This window comes from Myiozetetes cayanensis, unplaced genomic scaffold (assembly GCF_022539395.1).
Source record: "Myiozetetes cayanensis isolate MyiCay16 unplaced genomic scaffold, myiCay2020 scf5-8, whole genome shotgun sequence".
Classification (NCBI taxonomy): domain Eukaryota; kingdom Metazoa; phylum Chordata; class Aves; order Passeriformes; family Tyrannidae; genus Myiozetetes; species Myiozetetes cayanensis.
Genome location: NW_026087742.1, coordinates 80,916,042 through 80,932,830, shown reverse-complemented (window position 1 = coordinate 80,932,830; position 16,789 = coordinate 80,916,042). Strand labels below are relative to the sequence as shown.

Sequence of the window (16,789 nt, the reverse complement as noted above, 5' to 3'; positions counted from 1 at the left end):
GGCAAATGTTACATTTGCATTGCACTGCGGTTTTCTTTCCTTTTAAAATTATTGTAGGACTTCAGGGACACTGATTTCTAGGAAAACAGAGGTGTGCATAGTTTGGGAGGGGGGTAAATTGACATTTGATGATGAGAACTTGGCATGTTCTTATATTCCTATAGAACTTCATGCCTGTTAAGGCTGACATTTATGTGGTGTTTAAACTGAGCTCCCTGCATGCATCTTCAAGAGGACATTGACCTACCTGGAGAAACTGCTGTTGGTGAATGTGTTGGGTGTTAATTTTTATTTCATTACAGTTTGAAGTTTCAACTTCAAATTTTGGTTAAACAATTTTTAGGTTGTTTTGGGGTTTTGTATGTTGTTGACTCACCTAGGGTGGCCAGTGGACATTTCTGTTGCCACCTACCTTGAGCAGTATTCATTTCCCTTTTATGATAACAGAAGAGATCTTAGCTTCCCCAACCCCTGTTCGTAAATGTCCTGGATAATTATTTTAATACTGAACAGTGCATCTGTCTGGCAAAGGCAGGAGCATGGAAGGCCTTAGAGCAGCATGCTAAACGTGCTCTTACTTTGGCAATTTGCTAATTCCCATGTTCATTTATCATTGTTTTTCCAAGTACAAGTTGACAGCTGGCTGCTGTGAAATGCACTGGAGAGATGGAATCCTTGAAGCTTAGCAAAGCAGAGACAGTTAGGTCGGTGAGATATCTATACTGCCAAGGAACTGCGTACCTCTGTATAATCTCACTGAAGTATCAATAGTTCATCCATTCCTACCTTGTCTTGAAAGAGAAGGATTTACCTTTGATGTTTCTCCTTTTCTCTTTAGCTTTGTGCCATCTCATACACCTCATCCTCTGTCTTTCTCTAGCTGACGTGAAGCTGGTAATCCCCTCTTTGTGATGCCACTAACGTGCCATTTTTTGGACGTACACCAAATATGGAGATGTTGGTTATTCACTTTAAACTGCACACAGTATCTCATTAAACATTTTCAGAGCATTTGGGATCTTAGCTCTGTCATTACAGGGTCTTGGTGCAAGTGCAGGCGAAATTCAAGTTAATACTAACACCTTCCAGGCTGTGTTACAGAGGAGACTGATTTCAGAAGAGAACTGCGGAGCTGCCTGTGTGCCTAAGGCTCATTCCAAGGCAGGAGGATATGATCGAAGTGCCTGGTTTGGTATGGTTTCGGACTGACAGGCCAGTCTGGCTGGAGTTGAACCATGACTTTCATGTATCTGTATTCCATTCTCATCCTGGTGCCACCACACATGCATTTCAGGGTTATCTCCATCTCCCCATCCCACTCTTTTGTTAGCCAGCTGAAGAGTGCTGAGCCTTTTGATGTCTCTGTACTGAACAACCTCATGCTTCCGATCATTCTCCCTGGACTGACACTTAAAATCAAGGGTTATGCTGATTCAGCATCAGCTCTGCTCAACAGGACATGAACCCCCTTTTATAATAAAGGGATAGGCGCATAGAAGTTTGATCCCAGGTGCTTTTTCCTACCACTCATATCACTCAGACCACATAATAATGTAAATATTTTTGGTTTTGCAGAGTGCTACTGAGAATTGGTATAAAAATAAGTCAAACAAAATGCATGGTTAAGGTGTATGAACTTCTTTTCTGATTTCTATAAGGCTGCTAGAATTCTATGGTTGTATTTAGGAGGAGCCAAGCTCATTTTCTAAGAAGCTATGGTTAACCAAAATTGCAGTTATAAAATAGACCTGGAGAAGGCAAATTAACATCCAGATATGTATTTACCATAAGTGCAGAAAATGCATTGTTGTGGTGTGAAGAGCTGTTTCAAGTATCTGGCACACTTGCCCTTTGGAGAAATGATAAAGAATCCATTAAAGTCAGTAAGCATCAATTGTGATAATTTCTCTTTATTAAATTTAGCAGTAATTGTATCCATTGAGTAATATATTTTCGACTTTTAAAATTGGTACATTTTTAAGTAATGATTAATGATGGTGAGCTTTTCCACTTAATAAAAAAATTTATGTCCCATATATTCTCATTGTCGATGTTTAGACTGATGTTTAAAAGCAAATCAGGGATTGTGGGCCCGATCCTGATCCCATTCAGATTAGCTGCCTTTTGTTATGGATTTCGTAGGACCAGAGCAAATGTCTATGTAACTATTGCTCATGTCACCGTCCAAAAGAAGACGAAAAGGGTTATTCAGCGATAAACCCGATTTTTTGTTTTAAGCCTGGCTGAGGTACAGAAAACGGCAGAGTCCCAATTTTTCAGTGAAGGAAAGGGATAGGTGAGTCTCACCTGTTCGCTGCTCGCACTTATCCATCCATTCGTCTGTCCATTTTTGTGTCCATCCTCACGCCAAGCCGGACCGCCCAGGCGGCGGGGAACTGCGGTGCCGCTCCTGCGGCCGCGGCAGGATTTCCCCCAGCAGCCTGTCCCCTGAGAGTTCCTATGTCAGGAAACCGCGTTCCCTGCGAAACCCGAAATGTCTGCCGGAACCTCCTCCTGAAATAGCCCTCCGAGAAGACGCGGCCGAAGCCGATTTCTAACTTCCGAACATTTGTCTTTTTTGCTTTGAAACCCCTGTCCTCAACCTCTCACGTTTCCCCCGTGTCCGAGGCGATCCCTGCTGCTTCTCGGAGGCGAGACGGGAATGTTGGAGGCCGATGCAGCGGGCGCAGGGTGCGGGGACCGGGCAGGGAGCGCAATCGCAGCGCGGCTGCCAGGGGGCTTCGCGCCGCCGCGGCCCCTCCGAGTGCCGTCCGCTCCCGCCCGCCCCCCGCCTCCTGGTCCGGCCCGGCCCTGCTCGCACCCGTAAGTACCTCCGCGGTGCTGAAAGGCCCCCCCGGCCCGACCCCAGCCGCAGGGACCGGTCCCTCGACCAAAAAGGGTGACCTGGGCGGAGTAGCTATCGAGCCCCCATTTCTTTGGATGTCTTAATCTTTGATGCTTAGGTTATCTCTAAGATAAAGTGGTCGTTTTTCTCTTGGTTCTTACTCAAAAGTGATTTTGTTAACTCGATTTTTTATACACTTACAGCGTGCATCGGTAGGATGCTGGACGGTAAAGTAAAACCGCTGTATTTGCGTAAAGTGATTAGCCGCTGGACAATAGGCGTCGTGTGATATATTTAGATACTGGAGGATATTTTCAGACAATACCAGGGCTCTTCATTTCCTCTGATTTACTTAAAGCAAGGATACGGAGAGTTAGAGGTCACAGTTTACTCACAGTTTTTACAAAACACCGCTCGTAACCTTTTGCATCTAAACAAACAGAAGCAGCAGTATCACGAGATTGAGGTAGACCTATTTTACACGTCTCTGTTGCTGGAAGCATTTATCGGGCTCCGTGTTTACATTGTCTCACGACCGGCAAAACACCACACATTTGTTTAAAAGTTTAATAATTAAGTACTTTCCTCCCTCACTGGCGAAGTTCTCCTTTGATGCCCTTTGTAGTGCATAGATACCCAAGCTCTGTCTCCCACTTGAGTGCTAAGTTTCCGTCCCGGGAACCAGATCCTTTTCCACCAAATTGCGTTGACGGATCTGCAATTCCTTCCTCACTGCAAATTAAATTTAATTAAGCAGTTTACTGAAAACGTATTCGATGTTTTGTGTGAAAAGCAAACTGATTTCCTTGTTTCCTTAGGTGGTAGATTTCGTTAGAGAACTACCAAACACAACACAAAATCTAGGGGGCTTCGAGGGCGCCTCAAATTTCTTTCCCCTCTGTTGCGAGCGAGAGGAGCGGGCTCTGCCAGGCTGAAACACTGGTTTAGTTAAAAAAAGTGAAAAGAGAACACTGGTTTCCAAAATTGATCCGAGGAAAAAAATACAGTGCCAGTTGTTTTCCTTATAAGAGCTTCTTGGCGTTCGTCTAAAAGCCGGACAAGCACCACCACGAAGCCGATTTTTAGGTGAATGTCCGTATTTTTTCGGGAATAAAATTATGCGAAATTGGCTCTTTATTAGGGTCTTTGGTAGTATGTTCTTTGCGTGCCTCGACTAAAAGGTAAGATAATGACAGAAATAACGTCGTAATTTCCTGGGATTTAATTTTTAATCCTTTCTGCAGATACTATTTTGGCAAGAAAGCCCTGCTGGAAGAAATTCGGTAACCCCTTTAGTTTCACAGGAGCGACTACGACATTACAACAACCCGTGTTTAGCCTCGGTACAGTCCTTGTTGCGGACCCCTCGCGTGTGCTGCCGAGCCAGGCCGGTGCGGCCGCACCGCCGCCCAGATTCACCTTACGCGGGGACTTGTGCGGGGGAACGGTGTAGGCGGCGGGCCGGCAGGACGCGGGGGAGCAGCGGAGGGGCACAGCCGGGGGCACCGCTCCCCCCGCAGAGGACAGCGGCTGGCCGCTAGTGGGAGCTCTGGTCCCGTGAAAGAGCCGCGGGAGCCGCGGCGCGTCGAACTCCGAGCGCGGCGTAGGGAGCGCCCTCGGGGGCCGCCGCGACCCCCCGGCGCCCTCCGCACCCCCCGGGGGACCTGCGGGGCCACCGGGGAAGCATCTCCCGCGCTGCCCGCAGGTAGCTCGCTCTGGCCAGAAATTATTGATAGAACGAAATCAAAGGGCCGGGTGTCGTGCCGTTGGGATACGCGAAGAATTGGGTCCGAACGTTTACCCACCGAACTCTGGAGGGGAGGAAGGAAGTGCTGAGCAATCGTCAGGGAAATGCGAGGGAACCCCTTACCCGACCCCAGAGCCCCGCGTTGTTCGCCGCTCCGCATCCCTTTGAGGGGCTTCGCGTGTCCGACTCTTCTGTATTTAATTGTCACGCAACCAGACAAACTTTGAGAACTCCCAGAAGCCAGGAGGAGGGACAGTGGGGACTGAGCGCTGGAGAACCCCCTGCCCTTCTGCCCGGCAGGGAACCCGCAGAAAGTTGCGGGGGGACCTCCGCGCCAAGGGGGACACGGCCCGGCACTTGCCCGCACAGCGCCGGCAGCCGCGCTCCCCCGGGGCGCTGCGCCCGCACCGGCGAGCGGGGTGCGGGGCAGCCCCGTACTCCCTGGCCCTGCAGCTGCTCCCCGCTCTGTAAACCGTACTGGGGAAACAGTTTTAGCAAAGACTGGTTTTTAATGCTTATTTAATTTCTCCCCTCCCACCGCTCCCCCCCCCCGGTTTCGCGCCGAGTGGGCCCGCCGTGCTTCCCGCACCACCCTGGCGTGACTAACAGCGAGTGGGCTCCCCACTCACGCTGGCTGCCCGAGGCGCGGCGTGGCGGGGACAGGGGGTGTTACCTGGCGGCCCCGCTCGGCCCGGCCCGGCGCGGCCCCGCCCGCCGCCGCCGCGGTAAGTGACAGGCGCGGCGCCCAACCAGCGCGGCGGCCCGGCGGCGGCCCTATGAGCGACGGCGGCGGGGCGGCGGGGCCGCGCTTATATGGCTACGGCGGCGCGCTGCCGCCGGCCGTGCTCCTGCGCCGGGAACTCGCCGCGGCGGCAGGGGTGGCAGCAGCAGCGGAGCGGCGACATCGCGGGTTGGAGGCGCCGCGGTGGGAACGGCCGTGGCTGGCGCCGCTCCTCTCCCCTCGCTCCCCGCCTTCCCCTCCGCGGTGGGGCTGCGTGGCGGCGCAAGTCCCGCGCCCGGCGATCCTCGTCCTCAGTCTGTCGGCCGCCGCGGCGCGCACTGCAGATCGCGCAACGGGGGAGAGGGACGATTTGACGCTGCGACCCCCCCACCGCCCATTTTATTTTGGTTTATTTTATTTTTCTTTTTATTTACTCTTATCCGTCTCTCTTTCTTTCCTTACTGCGCTCCGTGGTCTTTGCCGGCGACAAGGACAGCAGTGCTCCCCGGGGAAGCCGGAGCCCTGCGGATGCGCCTCCCTGGGACCGGGGGAGCTGACTCGGAGTGGATTTATTGACTCGCGGGTGTTTCCGAGCTCCCCGAAACAGCCCGGGCTAGTGTCCTGCGGATTGCAAACTGCGGGGAGCAGTGAGAGACACGCAGGAGGAGCCTCCCGCCGAAGCTGTGTCCTTTTCCCTCACCCCTGTATTTCTCCTACCACCGTTTATTTTACCCTTGTGTGGTGGTGTTTTGTTTTTTTTTTTTTTTTCCCCTACTCCTTTTCACGCGAGCCTTAAGACACTGCGAACGCGTATGGCGCTCTGGATTCAAATGGGAGTTGGCAGTTTGAGTGGCATCTTCCAAGGCAGCCGGGAGACCCCCTGTAAGAGGAAGAACTGAGGCGTTTGCATTATTTTTGTTATCGCTGTTACTTCGGAGATAGCTTGGATCTTACCTCGCAGGAGATATTCCTACGTGCGAGTGGCATACATGACTCAGTAGATCTGCTTGCAGCTCTCGCCAACTACATCGTCGACTCTTAGCTTGTGATTTTTTTTTTTAAATTTTATTATTATTATTTCCTATTAACCGTCCCAGCTGTTGGGATACCTGGCACCCACCCTGCTGTTGCTGCTCAGGTGCGGGGGAAGGCGCACGGCGGAGTTGGCGAGGCTCCGGGGAGGGACTCGGTGCCGCCTGCGACCATGGCAGCGCGGAGGCGAGATGCCTCCGCCTGGAAGTACTGCTGGGGAGCCGTGATGGTTTTATGCAGAACTGCACTGGCGCGGTCCATCGTTTTAGACCCCATATATTGGAATTCCTCCAACCCCAAGTAAGTTTCCATCCCGCTCCCGTCCGCCGTCTCCCCGGGGGCCAGCGCTGTCCTCCGCGGCCGTGTGCGTGGGAGGGACGGGACGGTGCCGCAGCCCAGCCGCGGCCGCCGGGAGACGTGGGGACGGGGTGGGTGCAGCAGCGGTGAGCGGCGGCTTTAGGGGACTCTGGCCAGGGCTGGCGGCAGGATCCGGCCCTCCCCAGGACGGGGGTTCTGTGTGACGGCAGAGCGCCCCGTCGCCCCTTGTCCCCGGCGGGAGGGTCCCGGGAAGGGGGGCTGGCTGCGACGGGAGGGGGCGGCGGACCGGGAGCGGGATGGAGAATGGGGCGGCGGTAGCAGGCTAAGACCTGCGGGCGGGGTCCGGGCTCGCCCAGGCTAGAGCAGCGGCGGAGGCCGGAGGAGCCGGGCTGCCTACCCTGGGCTACCAGGAAAGGGTGATACTCTTCAACTTCTCCGTCTGCAGATGCAAACTCATCCCATTGACTCCAGCGAAGTTACATCTGCTTATAACAGGGCTAAATTTGGTTGTGGAGTTGATGGTATCAAGGCACATGTCAGTGAGTAATGAACTAAGCATTACCCATCACACAACCATTTAGTGTCATTCTTCATTAACAAACCCAGGCAAAAATGTACATGCGTTCCCAGGACTTCTCTTTTAAAGCACACTCTTAAAATAGAAGCGTATCCTTTAAAAAAAATCCTCTTTACTTAAGCATACAAAATTATTGCTATTGGAAAGAGGAACTTCTGGAAAGTGGGCCGTCCTTCTAAAAAGAAGTCTGAGGCAGTGATGAAAAGCTAATTCTGCTACTCTTTTCTCCCCTTGAATTTTTGACATAACAAAGTGGAAATTGGCTCTGTGCAGTTGTGAGAACTTTTGTGATTATAACCACTAGTTTATAAAACAGAAATCGCAGTAAGAAGAAATAGTCTGTAATGAGTTTAGGGAGTTTTAAACCAGTGATGCAACACCAGAAATGGGTTAAAATAATTTCTTTAAACACATGTTCTATCTTCAAGTTTAGATATTTAAAATTAAGCCATATGCACTGTGTTAATTGAATTTAGAATTTCCCATTAAGTCCAGTGAGTACACATCTTGTTTTCCCAGGGGAGTTTGTAGAGGAAGTGTTATGTGGTGATGAGACAAGAATGAATGGAGTATTTCCTGGATCAAGGATTAATTCTGCGTAGGTGGCAGGATCTCCAGGAGTTTGGTGAAGATTTCAAAGTTTGAATTGAAAGTAGCATCTCAGGTTTATCAAGTAGCCTTGCCTTACAGGCATCATTATCTCCTGTTGTTTTCACTGAAGGAAAAAAATCGCTACAGATTTCTGTTTGGTTTTTTTTTTTTTAATAATGTGAATGCTTTTTATATCTCTGTAAAACTTCTTTACCGCATAGTTTTCTGATATTTCTTTAAAAACGTCTAACAGGAACGCTGTGGACTACTCAATTCGGTGTCTTTATTTGTAACATTAATTGACAAATGCTCATTTTGTATATGCACCAGGTGGGAAGCCTGTTAAACTTTAGCTCCAGTCACTGGCTCAGCACTTGCATGATGCTACATAGCTGAAGCCTTTCTTTGACTTAAGAAAGACAGGGCATCACATCAGAGGATAAAGCGGCCTGGCCGGTTATAAAGCGGGCTTTATAAGGCTCTTTAGGCTCTCGAAAGGCAAAGGCTGGGGTTGCATTGCAGGAGTGGGCCTGCTGTGCTGGTGGAAAACAGCCTTGGCTCGGCCTTGGAGGAAGGGGAAGGCTTTTGCATCCTAGCCCTTGCTGGGTTTGTGCCTACAGAGGTCACTCTTCCAAAGCAGAAGAGCCGGCTGATCCGAGCTCTCCTCCGCCAGCCCCAACCTGCTTTCGCTTTTTTTAACTTACCTTGATCGCGTTTATTAGCCATCAGTGAAACGAAAGTATCCGAGCAGCTGAATTCAACGATCTTACAGAGCCTGAGGATATGCTTCCTTTATCAAACACGATTTATGTTTCCATTTAGTTAATTCTAAACTGTTTGATTACAAAAAAGGTTTAAATGTTGTTAATGGTAGATCTAATGATAATATCTAATTACTTTTTCAACTTAAATGCACGCTTAAAAATAGGTTGTGTTGCTGATGTAATTGAATTTTCTTGAGTGATTCATTGAGGCTTAATCACCACAGTGAAGAAGTACACTATTAAAATTAGTCTTTTCAATTGCTGGGGCTAGTGATTTATAGGCCACTTGGAGGCCTGGAGTTTGAGGAGGCTTACAAATGCATTCCTGATATTGCTGCCGGTAAGGCAGCTCCACTTCTCAGAGCAGGATTTCTTACTAATTCTTCTCACAGTTGTTTGCCTGAAGGATAGTGAATAATTTCTCCTTAGATGAGATTGTCCTCACTCTGGATTCAAGCTGAATGTTAGCTTGAGAAGTAAAGCTGCTGAATAGATCTTGGCATGGTATAATAATAAAGCTCCTTTCTAGGTTTGAAATAATAACTATCTTTGGTGCTGTTTAATTTATTCAGGGAAGCAGTGCATTTAACTCTATTGAAAGCCTCAACACATAAATCTGCTGAACAGGTAGGCAATTAAATGCTGGCAGAAGTTGTTAGTCAGGTTAATATGTAGTATGAAATAATAAATATTATGTTAAGGTGAATGTATAAACTGAATTGGTTTTGCACTGAAGTCTAGAGGTTATAATTTCTAGCAGGTGGCTGAGATGGAGAGCATGCAGTAGCTATTTGAACACAGAGCTCCCTCCCTTGTTCCCCCCCTCCTTTTTAGAGATCTGTTTTATTGCCTCGACCAAATCACGAGGTTGAAGTGACCTCCATAAAATAATTATACCTATGACTTCATTATTTGGGAGGTTAAACCTCATTGTTGCAGATGGTCTTGGTAAACTTTACAGACTTATCATCTGAAGAACTTTAGATCTCCTGATCCTGAAAACACTGAGGAAAAAATACTCTGTAGCTTTAACTCCCATTACCACTTTTTAAGGGGGGGGACTTTATGCCTGTGTTGTTTCTGCCATTGTTTGCTTGCCACTGTATGCAGATAGCACGGGTTACCTCAGTTTCACCTCACAAGGGCTCAGCACCGCCCTTGATACGAAGGGCTGCACGTAGTGTTATGGGGTGCCTTTTTGTGGAACAGTAGAGGAATCTCATTCAAAAGAGCATTGCTTATGTCTAAGTATCATTATTCCCTGCGTGCTATAGGCCGGCGAGCAGGGCGGTTCTTCTTCAGACATGTGGAGGGTTATCCTCACAAGTGGTGCCTTTGACACTGATTAAGTTAGGTTATATAGCGGTTTTTCTCTCCCTCTGATAACCAGTTATATATGGGATGTTTCACAGCCCGCCTCTGAATGAATGCTAACATGTCAGAAACTGATAAAATAAACTACAATTGATGACCCTGTTAAATGTTCTATTCAGTAGCATATAGACTAGTCTGCTTTTCATTGTATCTGAAATTCTTATTTTTGTAGGTAAACAAGTGCACATTCACTACGGATTGAATAGCCCCTTGAACTATGCTCTGCAGTTTGCATTTGGGTTAATCTTGTCGGTTTTAATACAGAGAGAAAAAAAGGAGAAAGCACCAGGGGTGGAATTGTTAGTGCTTTCACATCCACATTCCTCACATTTTGTCAGGATGATAAACTGTAGGTAATGGACAGCCCTTGTTTCACAGGACCGGGCTAGCCAGGCAGAACACAAAGAGCTTGCTAAAACGATATCTCACAACATGTTTGGGAGCCTCACAGCTAGACAAGAATTTATTTGGGACTCCTGTGCTGTGGGACCGCACATTCTAACCTCAGCAATTACAGCTTCAAGCTGAAGAAACAGGAGTGGAAGGTTAAAATGATTTAAACACATGCTCCTAAATTGTACCCAAAACATAGCTATTGACACTTGGCATGCTAAGAGAAGGAACAAGTGGTGGCTTCCAGTTCATTTGATATCTCTGGCATTTGTAGCCAGGTCTCTGAAGCACAAGTGAATTAGCAAAATTAATTCAGAATAAACTGAAGCCTGATTTCTTTAGCACATTATTTTCTCCAGCCTTTTATATGTGCAGTATAATTGCTATATTATTTATAGTAATTATCTTAAAGCATGTTATCTGTAAGCTGTGCTACATTATTTCACTTTGTTTAATGAAGTAATTGCTTTTGGAGAGGCAGTGACTAAAAGTCATGCTAAAATCACTTAAGTTCTCCCTCTTCCCACACACAAGAATGCCTCCCTCACCCCCCTTTTTTTTCCCTTTTTTTTCCCTCTTCCCTATTTTATTCTGAGGAGATCACATTGCTCGAGGTGCGAAACTCTGGATCATCTCAAATTCGGCCAAGGTTCCCGTCATGGGAAGTTAGCAACAGAGGAGCTGAGGTGACTGCTGTGACACGCTGGCAAAGACAGGCCTTTCAGCCCTTAGCAGCAGCCACAGGCAGGCCTGTTTTGGGGAGGTTTTTTTTTATTGTTTGGTCTTCATGTGTCAGTACAAACCTGCAGTACTTGAAATTGCTTGTTGCAAATGAGAAGAAAGTGTTCTTCTGAGAAAAAATAGTGATTAAAATGTTATTCATGTTTGCCTAGTGTCTGTCTGCCTTGGCTGCTGACATAAAGAAACCTGTTTTTCTGGTCATTTATCATACATCTACATGGATTTCCTTATGAGCTCATTCCTTGTGAGGCGTTGTGGAAACTTACATAGGAATGTTAAACTACTTGAAATATTTTGATTAAAATACTCAGTACCACTGAATATAGACTTTTAACCAGAACACTGTTGTCTTGGGGGAGGGGAGGCTTTTTTGGGAGGGTGGGGAGGAAGCAGCAAGGGAGAAGAGTTTATGGGGGAGTTGCATGAAAAAGCAGAGGAAGGGAGGATGGCAAATGGACAGTGTTAGAAGAGCTTGGAAAAAACTCCTGTGGCTTCATTGTCTCTTTAAAGCCAGAGAACACAAAGACAAATGCAGTTCAGCCTTTCTCCCATGATGGAAAATGTAAACCATTGACACAGCTCCCATGTTTAACTTGTTTAATTCTCATTTTAAATTCAGTACTATACCAGCCGTGTGAACTCTGAAGATTTCTTTAGTAATCCATTTTGTAGTTCCGAATCAAAAACAAAGTGAAAAGGTCTGACACAATTTGCTTTTATTTTTAGGCAAATCAACCCTGGTCATAGTTAATAAGGGGATTACAACCCAGACTAGGTCTTTACAGATGTAATGTAAATCAAGGGCAGAGTATAAAGAAACTGATCCCTTTTGATTGAAGTATGGTAAAAAGGCATAGAGAAACTAGCAGCAGTAATCTGATTGTATGGCAATAAAACCACCATTTTCTGTCTTTCAGATAAAAATAATGTGGTAAATCCATGCAGTTCATAAGATGTAAAGGCAGATAAAGGGTGATGCCATGGCAACATATAGATTAGCTTGATGTTAGAAATGACACGTCTCTGAAAGGGGTGTTATAAACTAAGGGCCTTGCTCCGGGCTGTAAGGTATTATGTGAGAACTGCACAAAACTTGGGGGCCGGGATTAGGAAGTATGAAAGGCCTACTTGTGGCTTAGGGTGGTTGAAGCGGTGAAGAAAAGCTGCTCAGTTCTTGCTCATTGGTGGTGTATAATATGGTAAAGATAGATTTCATTTACTGCTTTTTGCCGAGATGGGGGCCGATTAAAACTTGAGATGGCTGCAATTGTGAGGTGTGGAAGATTTTCCTTTTTAACTCCTGCCCTAGCAGCAGCCTTTCTGAAGAATTGGCTGCACTTGGGGTTTGTTGCCTTAATCTGTTAGGGCTTCGGGCAGTAGCATGCTGGCAAGGCATAGACAGCAGAGGGGATAGGTAGGATTGGGGTTATCTGGAAAGAAAACAAAGACCTTTTGATTTCAGCTGTGTTTCAGTCTGTGGTCTCCATCTCACCCTCTATGGGAGCAGCAAAGATAAACACGCTGCATTGTCTATGCCTTGGCCAGGTGATACTTCAGAGCATCTCTTGTGTTTCCTGTCCTGCAAAAATATAAAAGAAAAAAAGAAAAACACAAAACAAAACAGCCACAAACAAAACAGCATCCATTCCTATTTACCAGTCAGGCTGCAGATAACCAGAGGGATCTGGCTCGGTCTCTAGGTGGTGTTTATTTTCGAAAGGCAGGCTGAAATCTGGAAATGAACGAGATAAACATCTGCCTCTCCTCCCCCCCCCCAACTTACAATCACTCGGATGAGTTTGCTGTCGGCCCCTTGAGTTCAGCCTGCAGACAATTTAGCCATGTTCTGTCATTTATTTTAATCAATCTGCAGCTGTAAAGGTAGTAAATACCTCTCCTAGTGCAGCTACTTTGATTTGTATTTTTCTTGCCTTTTCTTTTAAAGAGCCTTCTAAATAGTTAATACCTGCTTTTCTACCCAGCTGACAACCCTGAACACCCTCAACTTAAAGTCAGCATTACATTGCAAATCAGGGGTACGATTCAAATGAGAAATACCTACTTTATTGCCTGCTCATTTGTCTGCTAAGGGGGGAAAGAAAGCACTCAGCATTTGTTGAGCACAGTCTAGACACAAGAGGAAAAAACACCAAAGCCTACAATAACAGTTGTGTCTTTCTTTAGTGGGAGTGAGCCTGGGATGAGCTCGGCAAAATGGAATTCATGCTGTTTGTTTGGCAGTGGCTCGGACACTTTTAAAGTGGGTTGGGGTTTTTTTGTTTTGATTTGGGTTTTTTTTCCTTTTTTTATATAAAGATGTTAATTACGAATTAATGCTTGAATTTATCATTCTTATCCTACCCGATGGTATGCTGGAAGTCTTCACAAATCTGACTGAAAAGGGAACTCCTTACCCTGAACTGTTTAACTGCTGATGCTGATGTGATTTAACAAATGAAAAATAAACAAGTGCATATAGCGAGGCAGACAGAATACAGGGGGCCTGAAGTGCTCAGATAGGTTTCCTGTCTTGCAACTTAACCTTCACAAATCTATATCAAAAGATCCAATTCATTTGCTGAAATTCTCCAAAGCTCAGGAGCACCCTCATCTAATTTACAGGCCGGTCACATCCAAGCACCTTGCATTCTGCATTTGACAATGATTGCTAATGGGCCATTCAGCTAAAGTATTTGCTTGTTAACAGGGAACAGAGCATGATAAATGTCCAGCAAGCTTGCGGCCTCCTTCAGCTTTTCAAATGCAGACTGGTGCATATTTATGGCAGGCAAATGACAAAGAGAGAAGCTGAATTACTCTGGCCTTATGCTTTCTGTTCGAACGAGGGTTAAAGTAATTAAAGAAATAATGCAAAAAACGATGTCCTTTGTTTGCCCACCATTATCCAACGTTTAGCTTTCGAACCTGCCTGTCACGTCACATTTCAGAAATGTCCCAGATAAGGCCCGACAGGTTTGGCAGGGAGAAGTGGGGAATCCTCTACGGAGAGCATCTTGGGGGGCAGCGCACCCCACCTCTCCCAGCGCACACACAGAGTCCTTCCCCTCCAGGTTCCCCTCTCCTGAAGGAGTTTTCACTGGCATAAACTCGAAGTTGTCTTTAAAACACAGAGGTTTTGCAATTTGCACTCCTGTTCCCTAGATGGGGAAAAAAACCCTCACAGGGAACAGTGGAGAGGCTTTGAGAAAACAAGTACATTGAGCTCAGTATGTTTCTGAAAGCCTAGTATGAAAACAAAATGGCAGAACAAAAACCAGTTTTGTAATGCTCCTTCACCCTCAGATAGATCTTAAGACCCGAAACAATAAGCATACACACAGAAATTTCCTAAACTTTAAGGGTCTTCAGTGTAATTTTTAATTATCTGGGGGTTTTCTGTTAGCATTTCTGTCCTTGTAAAATCGTGTTTAATCTTACCCTGGTTTTCAGAAGTCTTTGAGCAGACTTAAATACGGAATTACAATAGATAATTTTAAATTTCATATACGAAAATCTCATTTTGTATTTTGTATTTGTAGTTTCAAGGGGATAAATATGTTCAAAGCTCCTGTCTAGCTCCTATTCCAACTCCATGAAAATACCTCCTGTGATTTCAATGAGTACTACAAGTCTTGCAAGCCTGCAAGGGCTTTGCATTATAATTGTTTTTTCATTATAGGCAAAATTTAAATTTTCTTATAATGAACAAAATCTATCATTTTAGTCTAGGAGAGGGAACATCCAGATTTTTTTTTCTGTTAACTGTAATGCACAGAACTTTGCTTTGATGTGATTATATACATTGTCAGAGACAGCAAATAAGGGCAGGACCTCTATCTTTTTTGGCAATCCTGGCCAGCCAACACCCAGTGTTTATTGCGGTATCAGCATGATAATTATAGTGCAACTGATTTAAACTTTGATGTAATAGTCTATGCTTTCTTCTGGTTTTAAACATAAGTTCCAAGCCAAAAAAGATAAAGACTGGTCGAGGATTATGTTGCTAGGTGAATCATTCCTGGTGTATGGCATATACATAACTATAAGATGGGTTTCCTACCTATAGTGTTCTTTTTAAATGTCTCGTAGTTGATGGCTAAAATAAGATTTACAAAACTTTATTTAGTAGGATCAGAGCTTTGTACACTTTAAAGCATAATCAAGTTTTACATATGTCAATGGAAAATGAGAAGTTATTTGGCTTGTCTTACGCAGGAGGATAGGTTAGATAGTGGAATGATAATGTTAGGCTGAAAAATCTGTGATGCTGCAAATTGCTTCTGTTTGTTAGCTTTTTTTTTTGAATAGTGCGTTTACTTCGGTACTCAAACTAGAGAGCAGCGGTGGGAAAGGTGAACACTGCACTGTAAAGGGAAGTGCATTTTAAAGCTAAAAAGAGGGATTTTAAATTTTATTTTTATTATTTTTATTATTATTATTATTATTGTTAGTTAAAGCTCAGTCTCGCTTGAATGCTATTTTATTTTGGATTGGGAGTTCTGCCAGACTTCAGCTTGTCAGAGCTAAGAAGACTCAAATCAAGTCCAGGCCTATTTCTGCAGCAAACGGGAATCCTGGCTGCTTGCCTGTGGATTCATTCAGGGAGACCCATCTGGCTTTTGATGTTCTGCAAGTTTGAAGCAGTTTGTTTAAGGAACCTGTACAGTGAGCACTGGTAGAAGCACACATAACTGCGCTTCTTCTGACTCTTCGGGTGGTGCATCGTTTCGCAGTTTCATTTTTGCTTGGTGCTTGCCATCTGCTTACCTACTGCCTGAGCACCAGTTGGTTTCTATACCTGACTGGATAAAAGTGTAAATTTGGAGCTGGGAACATCTTGATTCCTTTTGGGGATTTGCAGTCCCATAGCATTATCTGTCCACACTTCAGTTGCTATCTTCATGTTTAATTAATTTAAGTTTAGTTCAGAACCAGAATACTTGACCTTCAGGTTTTTGGGGTGTTTCTTTTTCCAGGGTATTTCTGAGCTATATAGATTAACCTGAACAGGGAAAGTCACACTGGCAGACAAGATTACTAGTCTGTGTGAAAAATATTTTAAAAGATATTTTTTAATGGTAATCATTGTTCTTTCTATCAGACAGTTTTTAGGCACTTTTTGAAGAAAACCAAAAGCCAATTCTTCTTAAATTTTTAACTTATTGTAGTTTTTTTGATTTTGTGGATCTGTGTGTGACACCAAGGCAAGCAGGACTGCACTGTGTTCCTAGGGCCTGACTTGGTAAACTGTTCTTATTGAGAAAAATTCATGTCAAGCATGTGCTGAATGCTGAGTATTTTTGCTGAAGCGGGATGAATTTAAGCATGAGCTGTATTGAACCAAGGCCAGAGTGAAGAGGTTTTTTGGGCTTGGACAAATACAGATCTCTCTGAAGCTTCAGTGCTCTTTTTTAAATATCAGAAAATTATGTCAGAAACTACAACCCTGTCTGCATTTGGAAAGAGATGTGTAGCTTACCAGTAGTCAGTACCAGTGGTGATCCCTTGTGCCAGCTGTGAGCTTGAGCAGGTTCATCAGCTGTGCCTCTGGAGTCTGGTTGCACTGATAACTCTGCTGGAACTGAGTTTTCTGTGCTTTTTTTTGCTCACCGTTTGGTGTATTGCCAGCAGCACATTTCCACTGATAACTGATCACTGAGGATGACCTGGCTGTTCCCAAGAGCCC

General features: G+C 45.5%; 1 protein-coding gene across 1 annotated transcript in view; it reads left to right on the top strand.

Moving 5' to 3' along the window:
* The first annotated feature begins 5,519 nt into the window (after positions 1–5,519).
* The window catches only part of EFNB2 (ephrin B2), a 45,688-nt gene continuing 34,418 nt past the window's right edge, over positions 5,520–16,789 (top strand). Inside the window, exon 1 of the mRNA XM_050332195.1 lies at positions 5,520–6,645. Coding sequence (XP_050188152.1) covers positions 6,518–6,645 — 128 coding nt within the window. The 5' untranslated portion in view covers positions 5,520–6,517. The remainder of the gene's footprint in view (positions 6,646–16,789) is intronic.